At 32.7% G+C, this 17059-nt stretch overlaps 1 protein-coding gene across 2 annotated transcripts; it reads right to left on the reverse strand.

Moving 5' to 3' along the window:
• Nucleotides 1–11597: 11597 nt before the first annotated feature.
• LOC140831750 (F-box/kelch-repeat protein SKIP30-like) lies at nt 11598–16658 on the reverse strand. Of its 2 annotated transcripts, none has more exons than XM_073195506.1 (2): nt 16374–16658; nt 11598–12926 (listed from the first exon to the last, which is right to left on the reverse strand). In XM_073195506.1, exon 2 carries the CDS (start codon nt 12851–12853, stop codon nt 11816–11818), a length of 1038 nt encoding a protein of 345 aa, XP_073051607.1. In that variant the 5' UTR covers nt 12854–12926; nt 16374–16658; the 3' UTR covers nt 11598–11815. The 2 variants fall into 2 exon arrangements, with proteins under 2 accessions (XP_073051607.1, XP_073051599.1); XM_073195498.1 differs by having other exon boundaries at nt 11598–12930; nt 16374–16655.
• Nucleotides 16659–17059: the final 401 nt, after the last annotated feature.

The raw sequence follows: 17059 nt of genomic DNA on the forward strand, positions 1-17059 counted from the left end.
TTTCGAAATTATAAAACCAAGACTAAGGCTCTAAGACTCTTAGTTGGCTGCTGAAAACATATATAACACACAATAAAATTTTTGAAAATCACAAGGCAAAAATATAAGGCACGCCGCTTCCTGTTCGCTCCTCTTCGCAACCAGCGCCGACGATTGAATTTTCGAGCATTTTTAACGCAAAAGCACGTTGATAAACTTTATTTTTGCACTATTCAAATCATAATATGTGTGTTTTATGTTTTTAAGCATGAAAAATATATTGCAGTAATAATTTAACGTTTGAATGATTATTTTTCAAAGTTTTGATGTTTCTATACAAATATGAATCATGTTGTGAATTCTAAGGGGATTGCTGCCAATACGGGATGTTTATGGGTCGTAGAAAGAGTCATTTAATGGAAGAACATAGGCTGGAAACGAGCAAGGTTAAGGGGAATATGAACCCAGGGTTGTTATGTTTTGGGGGGCATGCTTGTGGTTAGGGATCAGCTAAGGGGTGAGACAGTGCCCAGGGCTTGGTTCAGGCCATGTGTTTGCTAAAGACGTGTGGTTGAAGGGGACTAGGGGGCTAGGATGTATCGGCGGCTTGTGGAGAGTCACAAGCCCAAGGACACTGTGGTGTACGCGGTTCATGGGGCTGCTTCGCGGTTCATGGGGGTAAAGTAGGAATGATTAATCTAAGGGTTAAATTTGGGAAGAAAATATTATGTTTTGAATTAATTCGGGTTTAAAACTCTTCACGGTTTAGCTATTAAATTATTTAATCGAGAGGCTCGGGTTTAAGTTTAAAAAAATTATTAGAAGTCAAAAATAAGTTTATATGATTATAGGGGATAGGCTCGAGTTAAGAAAAGTAAGAAAAAGTCAAAATCAAAAAGTTTGGATTGTAGGGTAAAATGGTCATTTTATGTCCCGAGAAGTTTAAAAGGTCTGACAGTGTCCCGAAGAATCATAATACATGTTAAATAATATGTTTAAAATGTTTATGTTGAACATATGATATTTTTATGATAAATTCTAAAGTTGTGTGATTTTCCTGAAATACTATTTTTACGATTTTTGAAGGACACAATATTTTATAATAAAATGAAAAAAAAGTATTTTGAAGGATGTGAATTGACTGTGACACAAATGATATGTGAGACATCCGTTTTAAGAAGGAACGATGAATTTACAAATGGGGATATCGTGAGGGAAAAATCATCAGAGGGATTTCGTTTACGGGAGAATGCCCCATAGGGAGCCCAACGATCATATTTCCATTTTGGCCATGGCCCAGTGAAGAGAGTTGCTGATGCTCTGCCCCCAGGTACTTGGTGTATATAGACTGATCGGTCGACCACGGAATGACTTGATAAAGGATAGTCATTTTCAAGGATCAAACATAACCCAAAATGATATACGATGATGAAAGACTTTATGATTTAATAATTTATTTACGCTTACAAGTTTTATGCCAGCTCATATTAAATAGAAGTATGATTTTTAATGCATGTGACTGTATATATATTATTTGTTAAGTATGGTTAAAACGTGCTGAGTCATTAAATTCACTAGGTTTGGATGATTGAACGTGAGGGTGATGTTGGGGGAGGCGCTGACGATTGAGTGGATCGGGTCCAACAGTACATTCCCAAGATACTTTTATTTTTCCACACTACTATATTTATATTTAAAGTTTTAAAGAAAAGATTTTGAGGATTATTTTATTAAATTTTATGTTTTGTTTTGAAGTTTAGTCGTTGGATTATTTTAAATGGACGTATGATTTTACGGTTGACATTGTATGAGATTTTATGCAATTAAAGATTTTTAAAGCTTGAGTTTATTTTTAAATGAGGGGTTCAAATTTCATGAAATAGAATTATATATATGAAAAAAAAATTCCTAGTAATTATTTAAATTTTAAAGTTAAGAGTAAATGACGTTTCAGTATCCTATCGTACTCCTTTTTTTACAAGCTAATGAACCATTACAAGTCCAATACTTAACCTCACTAAATTGGTAGACAACAACACTCATCGTCATAGGAATGAGAAGAGAAAATTCTTGAGTGTTAGCCTAAGTTTTTGTAATTTTGTTTTCCATTGAACCAAAAACTTGAGATCTCCAATTACCAAGATTGAGTTTTAATTATGAGAACTTTATTTTGTAGGTTTTAAACTCATTCCTCTAGACAAGTTGTACACATGATCTCTATTCATTACTTTCGTAAGCGGATCCGCGTAGTTTTCCTTTAATTTGACATAATCAATAAGGATGACTCCATTTGAGATCAATTGTCGCACTATATTATATATTCGACGAATATGTCGAAACTTACTATTTTACATATTATTTTGTACCCTTACTGTTGTCAACTGACTGTTGTAATGTATTACTATTGCAAGCACTGAACTTTCCCAAGAATGAATATCTTATATAAAGTTGTGAAGCCTTTCTGCTTATTCTCCAGCTTTATCTAGTGCAATAAATTCCAATTTCATTGTAGATATAGTGATGCATGTTTATTTTGATGACTTTTAAGAGACCGAGACACCACCAATGCTAAAAATTCAGTCACTAGTGGATTTGAAATCTTTGGTATCAGAAATCTAATTAGAATCACTATATCCTTCTACCACCGCATGATATTTGTATAATGAAGTCTATACTCCAAGACGTGTCTTAAATATATAAGCACCATTGTCAAATCATTCTAATGAATGTCACTTGGATTATTCACGAATCAAACAAACTTACTTAACGGACAAGCTATGTCTGGTCGAGTACAAGTAGTAGTATACATAAAACTTCCAATAATTCTGGATTATTCCATTTGGGATGTTGGTTCTCCATGTTTTTTAGCTAGATATAAACTAGCATCCATCTGCGTCCGAGGATGAGTCAAAGGTATTAAAATTCGTCAAAACATTCTCAACATAATGAGATTGTGATATGATTATTGCTTCTGAAGTTTTATAGATTATAATCTCTAGTATAACATCAGCAATGCTCATATAATTCATATCAATTTTTTTTTCAACATTTTATTTGTTTCTCAGATCGTGTCTTGTTTAATCCACATTATAAGCATGTCATATACATATAGACACACTATTATATAAGATTCTCGAGTGTCTTTAATGTGAATGCATTTGTCACACTCATTAATCCTACAATAATTTGACATCACTTTTTCAAATTTCTCATGTCACTGCTTGGGCGCTTGTTTAAGTTTATATAAAGACTTTTTTTTTTACCCCGAACAATGTAACCTTTGGGTTGTTCCTTATATATATCTTCTTCATGTTCACTGTTCGAGAATACAGTTTTGACATTCATTCGGTGTATATCAAGATTATGTAAAACTGCTATTGCAGTGAGTACTCGAATGAAAGTTATTCTAGAAACTAGTGAATACATATAAAAAAAAATCAAAAGTCTGGTATCTTTTAGCCACCAATCTGGTTTTGTACTTTTCAACAGGTCTATCACCTTTATGTTTTCTTTTCAGGATCTATTTGCATCTCAACAGTTTGTTACCTGGTCGAAGATCCACAAGTTCCCATGCATGGTTTGCATAATGAAGTCCATCTCGGTATTAACGGCTTCTTTCCAATAAGATGCTTCAGGACTAGACAAGGCATCTTGCAACGGTTTTTTTTTTTCTTCTAATATATAGTTGTTGAAATCTGGACCAAAAGTCTTCAAAGTTTTAGACCTTTTACTTCACCTATGTTCTTTTTCTTTTGAAGAACCTTAGTTTTTTCTGGCATTTTTATCTTGAATAGGTTCCACATAAGGTGAAAAAGCTTCATTCACCATCTCTATCTTTCTTTTGCTAGATCATTCTTCTTTCATTTCTTTGCAACGAAATATATTTTAAAAAAACACGACTCAATTTTCATGTCTACACTCATTTCAGAAAGTTCATACTTGTGCATTATAAATCTATAGGCACTGTTGTTATGTGTATATCCGGTGAATATGCAGCCGACTATCTGCAGTCTAATTTTGAATTTCTTTGGCTTTTATATTTCAACCTTAGTCAAGCGCCCCCACACTTTCCAGTATTTGTAGGAAGGTTTATGATATTTTCACAATTCATATAGCGTTTTATCAGTTTTCTTGTGGTGCATCTTATTCAAAATATGATTAGCCGATAATATTGCTCCCTTCACAAGTTTTGGGTAAGTCAAAGTTTATCAGCGTGTCATTTCAAGGTTCGAATTTTGCTTTCTGCGATGCCATTAGTTTGAGGTAAGTATAGTGCGGTAGTTTGATATATTATGCCCAAGGATGAACAAAACTCATGAAAAAGTGCTCCATATTCTTTTCCTCTATCACTCCGAATCTTTTTTATTTGTTTACCAAGTTGATTCAGTTTTTGAATGACTCAAGCGCTTTAATTTTACTTCTTAAAAGTTAATAGTATTTCGTTAAATCTTCAATAAGCATTGCATAATACTTTTTCCTTCATCTAGTTTGCACAAACTTTAAATCATCAAGATCCGTGTGTATTAGTTATAGAGGAGTTGTACATATTCCGATAGAATGGAAATGAGCTTTGATCATTTTTGCTTCAACACATATCTCCCATTTATTTCCTGGATCAATGTTGTATTTGGACAACAATTATAAATTCATCAAATGTCACAGAGTATTAAAATTACGTGTCCTAAACGAAAATGTCATAAATCAATACATTCAAGAAAGTAAATATAATAATACTTTTATTGTCATCAACATTGCGGCAAACATTGATATATTTAAAATTGGCATTTTTTTTGTCAATACAAGCTTATTAGACCACCAGTCTAAAACCATGTTTGACCAACAATTAAAACAAAGCGAGGTTCTTTCTTCTGTCTGGTGCATGAAATAAAACATTAAGGGTCACTTCCATCCCTGATGTCATCTTGAAGGCTACCTTTCCAATCCAAATATCTCCGATGTAGCCGAATTTTCATGTAGAGCTTTCTTCCATAAATTAGGGTGTATGTGGAGAACATCTCTTTATCGGAGCAAAATACGGTGATTAGCACTCATATCAACCCATCATTCATTAGGGATGTCCACCATGTTTGTCTTAAATATTACTGCAGATAAATTAAGTTCAAAAAAATAAAATGATACCGATCTTTCTTGAACCACATTTGCTTGCTCTTTCCCTTTCTTTGGTTTCTTGAAGTGCTTTTCCTCGTGGTTGTGTTTACCGCAACTGTAGCAAGTTCCCTTGAACTTTTTTTTTTTTTTTGACTTGGTTGGTGTTTTTGTTGCCCCGTAGATTTCCTCTTCTTCACTTTATCACATGTCTACATAATATTGACTTTCGCAGCCATTTTTTTCATCCTGGATCCTTAGTCTCATTACCACGTCTTCCAATACCAACTCATTTCTTTGTGCTTTTTGTAGTTCTTGAAATCCTTTCAAAGAGGAGGGAGTTTCTTGATAATGATAGTAACTTAGAAAAACTCGCTCATACTCATCCCCTTCACACGAATCTTGTTCAATAATACTTGTAGTTCTTGAACTTGACTCACAAAGGATTTTGATTCCATCATTTTTGATGTCCAGGAACCGTCCCTCTATGATTTTTTCAAACTAGCATCCTTCGCCCTATTTTTCTTCTCGAGCATTTCGCAGAGTTCCTTTGCAGTTTTGATTTGACAATGCACAGAGTAGAATGCATTGTCCAGTCTATTTAGAATATAGTGTTCGTGCATAGAAATTCACTTTGGTTTTCCATCCATCCAGTGCATCCCTCCTTTTAGGATCGACTTCATCCTCTACGATGGTGGGAGGATTCTCCTTGAAAAATTTGTCCAAGCTTAAAGTTGTAAGATAGAACATTTTTTGTTGCCATCGATTGAAATTTTCACCATTGAACTTCTTGGGTTTCTCCCCTTATGCGATTAGAACATTTGTTTTTTCAGTAGATGAAGTGACCATCTTCGCAATTTCAATATAAGATTAATCTTAAGATTGTTGTTTGTATGGTACTTGAAATCTAAAAAATGGCAAATGAAATATTTAGTAAATTGAGAGTTGATGAAAGTGATAATCACTTTCTGCTTAAGAAAAATTTGTCTCGCCTTGGTACCTTGGTTTATGGAAATTCTTCCTCAAGACACAACAATTTCCCTTACAAATACAAGAGGTGCTTTTTTTTAGTAGAAAGAAATAGAATGTAGACAATATGAGTGCAATGATATTCATAAAAATATGTACACGTGTTTAATGTTGATTATTGATCATGTATATATAGATATTAATTTGTAGAGATATACAGTTTCATCAATGAGGTGTCATACATTCAAAAGTAAGATGAAAATCTACAAAAGACACAATTTGGATGCAAAAAATCATGAAAACTCGTAAGTTTATGTCAACCAGTGCCGTCAGGCGCTTCCTCCACCGACCTGGGAACGGTCCTGGCCTCCCCTGCATCTTGGATTATTGCCTACCGCATTTGGGGAGCCTCAATGCCTGGCGCATGGAACGATCGTTTGAGTTTTTTTTATTTATTGTCTTTTACTTAATTTTCATTAATTAAACCTTGAAACATTTCAACATAAGGAATGTGTGTTAAATGTCCTACATCGGCTTAATTAAGTTCTTGAAAGTTGTATATATGAATTTGAACAATATTCCCCCTTAATTTATCTTCTTTATGGGTGGAGTTAATCTCAAGTCTATAATCTAACAAAACCACTTATATTTTTTTTTATTTTCTTAAGAAATGTTCTTTTAATTTAATTTTAAAATATAAATTACGTACAACTAATATATTAATTTATATTATGAAAAAAAGTGCAATTAATTATTTTTTTTCTTCCAAATATTGAATTGATAATCTCTTGTGATCGTGTATATATAATATCGGTTCCTGTTTGCCCTTTTGACTTAGTTTCCCTTCTGTCGCTAATCTGTTCCCTCTCTAATAATGATGCTTATCATTTTCCTATCAATAATATTTTATGTAAATAATATTAAATTCTTTTATTATATTATATTATGTAATTGAATAAATAAAATAAAATAAAATAAAATAAAATGATTCTGTACTTGTAAACATGGCTCGCACGATAGTGAACCTGGGATTCTTTTCAATGTTTATTTGTATTTTGCAGGAGTATTTGTTTTTTTGAGTAACATATGATATATATACTATTTTCAAAATCTTTGATTAAAATTTATTATTTCACTCTATTTTATCTTTATATTTATTATTTTAATTAATGTATAAATTCATTTTGCCCGATAAACATATACGTAAATAATCAAATTAATTGATGAACGATTATTATAGACAATTCAACTGATACATATACTACAAGCTAGTATTAGGATTGAATGTTTACCGATTTATTGAAAATATAAATGATGATATCAATATAACTCTAATATTTTTAATTGTTTAGTAACCAAACCCACGTGTTGATATTTGATATCTCGCGGTCGAAGAAATTATCACATCCCAATAATCGACATCTCAACAATTTTATTTATTGAAATTCATGAGAATTGAACATGTGACATTGATACTGAGATAAACTGTAGGATCAAACATTTGTTGTTTACAAAAACTATAGCTGATATTAACAATTCAACTCCGATATTTTAAACATCGCAACAGTCTGATCGCCACTCTTCGATTGCATTTTCGGTAGAGACAATTTACATCTCAATACAAACAATTACTATATTAATTATGAAAATATTTTGAAATATGACGTTTGAACTATTGTAGAGTTAAAAATATACGAGTTATGACATCACGACCGGTTTTGGTTATTGATAAACGACAAATATCGGGTCAGCTTAATTATTATTACTGTTAGAGCTAAAATAACGTAAACAGCTTCAATAAGTTATGAGTTAGTGCATTAATTAAGAGAATAATATTGTAGGTTATCGATAATTGTTTATCGTAGATGAGCAATATAAACATTTTCTATAATTTAAAATTAAAACAGGAAAAATATACATCTTTTTGTCCTTATAATACCCAAGTCATCCCAAATATTTGACAAATTGACTCAAATACATATATATATATATATATATAATATTGTGAAGAAAAATGACATTAAAGTCACGTCTGTGAATTTTACGTTATAAAAAAATTAAAAATAAGACAAAAAATAGCCCTCTCAAATACACAATTTTTATTTGATAAAAAAATATCATAAAAATCTATTTGTAATAAATTTATCACTTATTTATAACTAATATATTTCAATTTTCACCCACTTCTCAAAATCTTATAAATTATTAAAATTATTATTATTTATCCATATATAGGACTCGTGATCTGATGACTAGTTTCCTTTTTGGTTAGTACAATTTTTGGTTAGTTCAATAAAATGACAAATTTCTATCAATTATAATAATTTGATTTGACATAATAATAATAATAATGATAATGATAATAATAATATGTTTACTAAAGCAAGAAAGTCTATTCATTAATATTGCTAGTTTTGCTCATAATATTGCTAGTTTTGCTGTTTATTCTCCCACACCGTTTGTTTGGTTGAATGGGGAATTCTCTTCTTGGTTGGTTCGACTTGTAATGGACGATTTTCATCAATAAAGTTGCAGGTTTTCCGGTCAAAAAGAAAGTCTATTCATTAACCACTCTTTGATTATGACATTACCCTCTCCACTTTCCTCGAAGATTAACTTAAAATCATAATTAAAAACTGTAGGACCGAGTGCTTACCGCTTTACCAATAGCTATAACTAGTGGTAATGGTACAACTCAAATCTTTTAAACCGCACAACAACTCAAGCACCACTGTTCGATTGCTCTACCAAGCAGGGACAATTATTGCATCCAACAAAAACTACCAAAATTTTCATATTTTAAAAACTAAATATAATGTAAATTATTAATACATTTCATGAAAAAAAAAAATAAAATGAAGAATTTTATAAAATAATATGCACAAACAACGAGTGTGCTCGATTTATATCTTTTTTCCGTATTTTATATCATTTTTTCCTCCAAAATGTCATATTATTTCTCATATTTTATATCATTAAAAAAATAAGATATATCATTAAAAAAAGATATAATGGTTATATGACAAAAGAATTTACGTTTTTATTAATATAATCGAAGTCGAGTCGGGTAATTATTTTATTATTTATTTTTTGAAGATTTTATTATGATATAAAATATGAAAAAATAATATTAATTTTGGAGAGTGTAAATCTAATATTTGAGTAAGAAAATAGAATCGGTGTTGAATTATTGGAGACGCATGCGTAGGACAATGCCAAAAATCATGCGCAATATTTTGTACCAACCGGACAATTTCCTTCATCAATACAAGTAGATAACATTTATTCTCCATCCCCACATTGATGTAAATCTGTTCTATTTTTATTTTTTTTTTTAAAAAACCTTTATTTTCATGTATACATATTAATAATACACGTTCTTCGATAAATTTCAAATATATAGATTTCAAATGTATATTGATAGTTTCAGAAATACAAGATCATAAACTTCAAATCAATTATCTGCATGTTTATACAGTATTTTTTAGTTAATTATGATGAATTTCAAGTTCACCCAACAAGAAAGACATTTGAAATCTATTTTATTATGTGTAAACAGTGTGTACATAAACAATATATGGATTTAAGATTTGATCCGTTGTTTCATTTTTAACAATAAAACTATAACCGAAATTCATTGATTTCAAATTCATCCATCCAAAATACAACATTAAATTACATTGATTGCATATACAATCCATTATAATCATTTGAAATTGTTACTGAATGAAATTAATCGATAAAAAATATTAACAAATCGTAAATTAAATTTTATTATATGAATACATGTGTTAAAATATGATATTTACTATAGATAATTGCTTCGATATGATTGATTGGTCACGTTTGATTAATTATTCAAGTGATGATGTCATTGGATTTGAAACTTTTCATCATTAATAATAAAAATAGGTAAACTTTACTTGAATTAACGAGGCTTTTTTATTTGATTTTATTAAATTTAATAATAATAATAATAATTATAATAATAATAATAATTATAATAATAATAATAATAATTATTATTATTATTATTATTGTGTGGCAAATGTCTATTTGTGGGCACTTCTTATCTTGTAGCATGGTCAATGGCCCCTATCGACAAAATAATTCGAAATCAATTTTCAAAGAGAGGTAGGTAAGACAGTTAATCCTAGTATTCTTACTTGCACGTCGTGTTTTGATTGTTCGCAACCTATATTTGTTATATAAATATTTCCCAAAATAATTACTACAAATTTTTAACAAATCATACAAAATTTTAACGAGATTTGTACTTCATTTTAACAACAACAAAAAAAATCAATATAAACATTCAGTTTGTCGAAATCTCATGATAAATTCAATATAAAATCTTATCAGATAAAAACAAAATCTCACGAAATAATTGTTATAAATATCGACGTAAACAAATATATGTTTTTAATCTATAAAATATGAGATTCTGAGATCAACGAACTTTAGCATATATGACGTAACATTTTTTTATGTACCGAAAATACCCATATTGAATTACTAAAATACCAAATTTTTGTTTAATGAAAAATGTCACAAAAAATCTGTTTTATTAAATTTGAAACTTATACATATTTTATCCACTTTAATTTTTTTTTTAAAATTTATAAAAATATTTATTTATCTTCATCTATTTATATTATTAAAATTTTAGAGATATCAAATTTAAATAATTATTAAAACTGTGTAAGGACGCAACACCTACAAGGAAGCCTTAGTTAATTATTATCGACTCACTTTGGCCAAGCTAAGACAAGACATCACCTGCTTTTTAAAAATAAATTAATATATATGACTCAAAATTTAAAATTGTAATTGTAAATGTTCCTAGCTTTTTAGAAGCCAGGCATGTGGTCTTGGATGGATGGATGTCAAATTTCTTAAATTGTAACGAGTCACATTTGATCATTATCCCAACTATATATATATATATATATATATATATATATATATATATATATATATATATATATATATTAACTCGTGGTGGATCTGTTCCAGCTCTTTGGGTAGAAATTTCCAAGTGCAGATTCTTGATTAACAAGTTGTGCCTTGATGGATACTGATATCCGCCACTCTCGATGGATGGGGAGTTCTCAGCAGTGGATCGGTAAAAAAACGTGAGCTTGAGTCAAAAGATTCCGGTGATAGATGTTTGGTTCTAATCACAGAGTGCATGCACGCCAACACCAGAAACTGCTCGACACTAAGGGCGGAGGGAGGGGCCTCACCCGCAGGGGCAGCCCTGAGGTAGGACGGGTCGGGCAACCGCCTAGGGCCCCATTCACTGGATTCATTGACGAACACAGTGACATCTGATTATGAATGAGATCATGCGACCAATAATGATAATGAATATACAGAATCGGGGTCACATTTCAAAGCAAAATATCCGAGTCATAATGATGCAATAGTGGAAGAAAAAGGGACAAGCGACGAAACTCAAGCCAAAAGTACAGACGGGGGCTGTAAAAAATACACAATCAGTTACTACAGAACAAATCGTGCTGGTGTGCAATTACAAGACAAAATGAAACTCAGATGAAATTAACCAATTAAAGATTCTAACAAGCTGAAACATTGTATTACTCGACTACTAGAGGGCAACATAAAAGCTTCCATGCAAAATATTGGACAGCCACAAAAATGTTGGTCCAAACACTCAATTCAGAAGCATTATGTGATCCATAGAAAAATCCAAACGAATTATTATTGGACTCGTTAACTGCTATTTCATGAACAAAACCTAAAGCTTTAGCTGTGTACATCCAAGAACAGTTCCCCGGCACCTCGTTATAGGAGCCACCTGACGCCAAACCGGTCTCTCGCTGCCTAGTGTCAGAACATCAACATCAGATGTAGCCTTGATGTCCCAATTCATCCTGTCCGGCCCGATGACACCTCCAATTACGTAAATATCGTCTCCCAAGCCTATCATGGCAAAACCAATCTTGCGACGAAACTCGGATGCAGAGACAACCAACTTACTTGAATCCCTTTCCTGTTTGTAAATCTGGCCATGACTCATTATATAAAGCTCACCCTTAACAACTGCCATAGGACCCTGAAGCCAACCATAATCATGAACAGTCCAACCCTGCTTAATATTTTCCAAGACTTGTACTGTTGACAATCCCTTGTGCAAGATATGAACTTTACCCCCAATAACAACACCAGTACATGCAGAATTATGTGTGTGGTGGAGATCAGGTATAGGAACCCACTCATCCTTTTCGGGGTCGTATATTTCGGCTTTGGAGATTGATTTACGGGAGTTGGTAAAACCACCAGCAACAATTATCTTTCCATCTAATTCACAGCATGCAAACATGACACGAGGGACGGTCATGGCTGCACACAAGGACCATTGCCGAGTTATTGGATCATATGACCAAACCTCGTCTGATGCAAAACATCCATCCTGGTCACCAGTCAAAGGGTCCACAGCATCACTACCACCACCTAGTACATATAGCTTTCCTGCAGCAGACACGACACCAAAGTGTGCAAGGTGCCGAATATTTGAAGTAAGATCCGGGAGAGTAATCCAAAGGTCATGTACAGGATCATAAAGCTGCCACAAATTGTCAGGGTCATAAGCGCATACACATATGAACTCCTCGGTTGCATTGACCTCCTCACGGGCTTTGAAAAGCTCATTGCTGTGAATGGCATTGCGCCAGGAATGGGAAACAAGCTCTAAATTAGGATGTAGATAAAAGGGGACTCGTGCAAGACACCTAAGGGCCACAGCATCTGGAAGGCCTTCAATGAGTCCAGACATGATTATAGCAGTATGTCATATATTTCTCAGCTCCAACAGAATTGATTTGCAGCTAGGTGAGAAACGGAAGCACCTGTCTGATACATGAAATTGAGAAAAAAGAATGTTAACGGGAATATAAAAACAACTATGCAAATTCATTAAAAAACATATGGCTTTCCTTCACAAGAAAAAGTTCTCGATAAATTTGTTAGTTGCGAATATATAACATACAGTATCTTGTTTGTTACTGATAGTTTTTGTTTATATCATTCTGTTCATATAAATTCCAATCAATTTTCCGACAGGAATATTTTACTAATAATCTTTATAGACTGTACAACAAAATAGATTCTCTTGGAGCCCAAATAATTCAAATCCAGCTAGCTTGCCAAGGTCACCTGCCTCATTCCTCTTGATTAATAAAACACAATTATAGCTTCCAGATAAGCCAAAGGAAAAGCATGTGCTCCAGATTAGAGGAGGATATTCATTTCCATTTTTTTTGGAAGCAGAAAGACTTCAACATGTCAACCTTCTCTATTAAGTCGAAAGTTAAAGGAGAAGGAAACTTCAACTGAAGGGAGCCATAAAATTATAAGGTAAAAAAAGATATAAATTATATAGATGTATTAAACACGATAGGTCTTTCACATATTGTAATATATATCATATCATTAATGAATTCAAATGCAATAATAAATATATCAACAAGAGAATTTTTATTTTTATATAACACATATTATTGTTTAAACAAAAAAGTCGTAATTTCTTGGTTACTTTTTTTATTGATATTGAGCATGGTCAAGATAAACCTATTAACCATATCGGATACCATACAAATTTAATCCAGCTCCAGTATCCAATTTATATCCACAAAAAATGCATATTCATTCAAGAATAAAACTGACACGATACAGCACATGTATGTGTCTATTTTAGGATTATTGTGGATCATTAGGAAGAAATTCATAACAATTCTCTACTAATACCCATCTACAAATTAAGCTAAAGTATGAAAAGGTCGGAACTCCAAACCTTACAACAAGTCGCGTCCACAAAAGCATACAGTTTTTAACAGGTCAAGGAAATACATGCAAGGGAAATAGAACCACATACTGAATTTTGATATAATGATTCAATAAACTTGATGTGGAACAATGCTTGTTCAGTTCAGAAAATTATCCACTCCGGTCATCAAGGACGAGATCAGAGACAGAAAAAAGTCAGCATGTCTTTTATGCTCAAGCCGCACAATTAGCCATGGCAATCACAATACAGTTGTATAACGAAGCCAAGGGTCTACACATGACCCTGAAAATCCACATGGCTTAGTGACTAATTAAACATGACTTAGTGACATAAAAACATGGCTTAGTGGTCGAATGATCATGGAATAGTGGCTTGAGACAAGGGATCATGGAGTAGTGGCTTGAGACATGAGATCATGGAGTAGTGAGGTGCCTTACCAATTCTCTATAAAAGGGCACCAATTGCCACACATAAATCATTCTAAGTTTCTATCAATTTTCGAGTGTTAAATTTCTGTCCAAATCCAGAAAGTTTTTCTCGTCGTTTTAAACATCGGAATCCGATCTCCACCGTTCAGAATATACCTACACGTGTTTGGAGCAACATATCCAAAATTCAGGTCGATCCAACGGTTCAATTACATGCAAACATTTTTACAAAGTGACTGGCTTTTCAGTGTCAAGCTCCAACTTGTTCATTCCAAGATTTTTTAACAATCTTTCAAGTATGTGGGTTTATATGTTTTAAAGATTATGTATATTTTAAAATTCGATCGTCTACTGCATGATCATGATGTGAATAAGTGTGGATTTCGAAAATCACTAAGTTACTTCAAATAGTTTCGTTTCATTCCGTCTGTTTGTTCGTTTATGCTTATACGTTTTCGTTCTATGTTGGTGTCATTCTGTTCGAACCAATTTTTCTCTGAATGATAAGTTATTTGTTTGAATCTGATAATGGTGCATCGGGAAAGCCTTTGAGGGAAAAGGGTCCAGAGGGAGCCTGTCTATGGGAGAAGGCCCCAGACAGAGCCCATTTACAGGAGAAGGCCCCAGAGGGGCCTGTTAGGAAAAAGGGTCTAGAGGGAGCCTGTCTATAGGAGAAGACCCCAGAGAGAGCCCATTTACAGGAGAAGGCACCAGAGGGAGCCCAAGATCAAGGATAGCCCATGATCATTATAATCTGTCTGATAAGTTCTGTTATGAAATGTTCAGATTCGAAGTTCTGATTGCTCTAAATCTGATTTCTGTTCATCCAACTCTGAAACTCTGATTTGTTCAATGATTAACTTATGTTCATACTTCATCCAACTCTGATATACTATGTTATGTAAAAGAAGAAGGTTTTAAAAGTATTATGTATCAAATGTTTTCTGGTATTTGATCGGTCCTACTTTCTGAGTGTTTCCCAAAACGCTCACCCCCTTACGTCCCTCTCCAGATGAGAATGAAGATGAGAATGGAGAACATGTAGAAGAAAAGGAGCAGGAGCAGTTCTGAGGCTGGTAAAGAATTAGAATGAAGTAATTCAAGTTCTGGATATTCAAGTCCATTAGTGTTCCTTTGTCTTTTTTAGTAATGTTTGTACTTTTCGCTTCCGTAACCTCTGTATTTTTCTTCATTTGTAAAGACAATGGAAAATTTATGAAATAGATTGGTATTTTGCTATTTGCTAAGAGGCTTATTGTTATTTGATTAATAATGCCGGATGTCACCGACGCCGGGGTCTCGGGGCGTGACACATCACACTTGATTATACATTGGACAAAACCAGGAATCCAGTTGAGGAGGGGCGTAGCACTTATAATGTATTTGGGAGTGAAATGTATATTTTTAGAAAAAAGCACACATAAAATGTCCTCACCCACGCCTTGATATTATAAAAGGTTGTCTGGATAATTGAACAAACAGATAATGACATGATCTTCCCAGTTAAGCATGCAAAAATAGAACTACCAGTTCAAACTAATAGACAGTGCGGCATCAGATTTCAGATTGCATTACAATTGCAAACACCAGCTCGTTCTCTTAAGCGTAAGCTGCGTAACTAATTGATGAAACAAACAAGAACCCCCAATAAAATTTGTAGCATTTTTACGCGAATAATTCCATAGTTCACCACATGTATGCAAAGACCAAATTGTTTCCATTAAAAATGACCTTCAAGGCTCTGAAAGTGAAATCCAAATGCATTAAAATCAAACACCAAACGTAGGCAACAAGTGCGTCCCAAAACAAATTCGGAAAACCCAAAAATTCGCCATCAGAAAGGGGAAAAAATTCAATTCTTCATTTAAAAAACCAAATCTTCCAAATTGAAATTCAAATCTAAAGTAAAATTAGAAACGCATCCATAAAAACACAAACACCGCGAAATTTCCACGAAAGGGTCACCTGAATATAGAATCTAGGAAAAAAATCACTGTAACTTCACTTAAGTAGATTCCAAACGAAATTACAAACCAAACCCAGAAAACAGAATGCCAGAATCAAATAGAAACAAAACAAACCTGAATCACAAAGAGACCGATGAAGAAACCAATTCTCCAGCTCCCTCGTCCCTAAAACACAGGGAAAAAGGAGGAAAAAAAATACTTATGATTATGCACAGAAGTCTCGCCCGCCGTTCAACCAGTAAATTGCAAACGTATTAGGACGTCAAAACACACAAATCTTTCTTCCACAAATCAATGAAGCAATCCAAAGTGTGAATATCTTGCAAAGGAGTTTACTCTTGGAATAGGGAATAGAATTAGGCATAATCTGATAGGGGAGTTTCGTTTTTAGCTTCCAAATGTCACGTGTCCGGCACGTGTTCGCTCTTCGCGTGATGAAATTACAACCCCTTTGTTCCGTTTCCATTTCTTTAATTTTTTCTTCCTGCTTTTATTTAATATATATATATATATAAATTTTGCAAACATCCTATAATGTAACTCTATAATAATTAATTTTAGCCTCTAGGTAAAATTGTTTTTTTGAAAAAAAAAATTATGAATATTTTTTTTGTGATTTTGGTTATATGTGTTACCGAATTTTAGTATTAGTCAAATTTTTTTTTGGCAATCGAGTTCATTTTTTGATCTGATGTTTATATAGCATCAATATAGTGTTGATGTGACGCTGATACATGTGGGGTCATATCAGCAATCCGGATGAAAATGACTAAAATTTCAAAAAATTGGATGATGCAAAA

The sequence above is a fragment of the Primulina eburnea genome, chromosome 1 (genome assembly GCF_022965805.1).
Source record: "Primulina eburnea isolate SZY01 chromosome 1, ASM2296580v1, whole genome shotgun sequence".
NCBI lineage: Eukaryota > Viridiplantae > Streptophyta > Magnoliopsida > Lamiales > Gesneriaceae > Primulina > Primulina eburnea.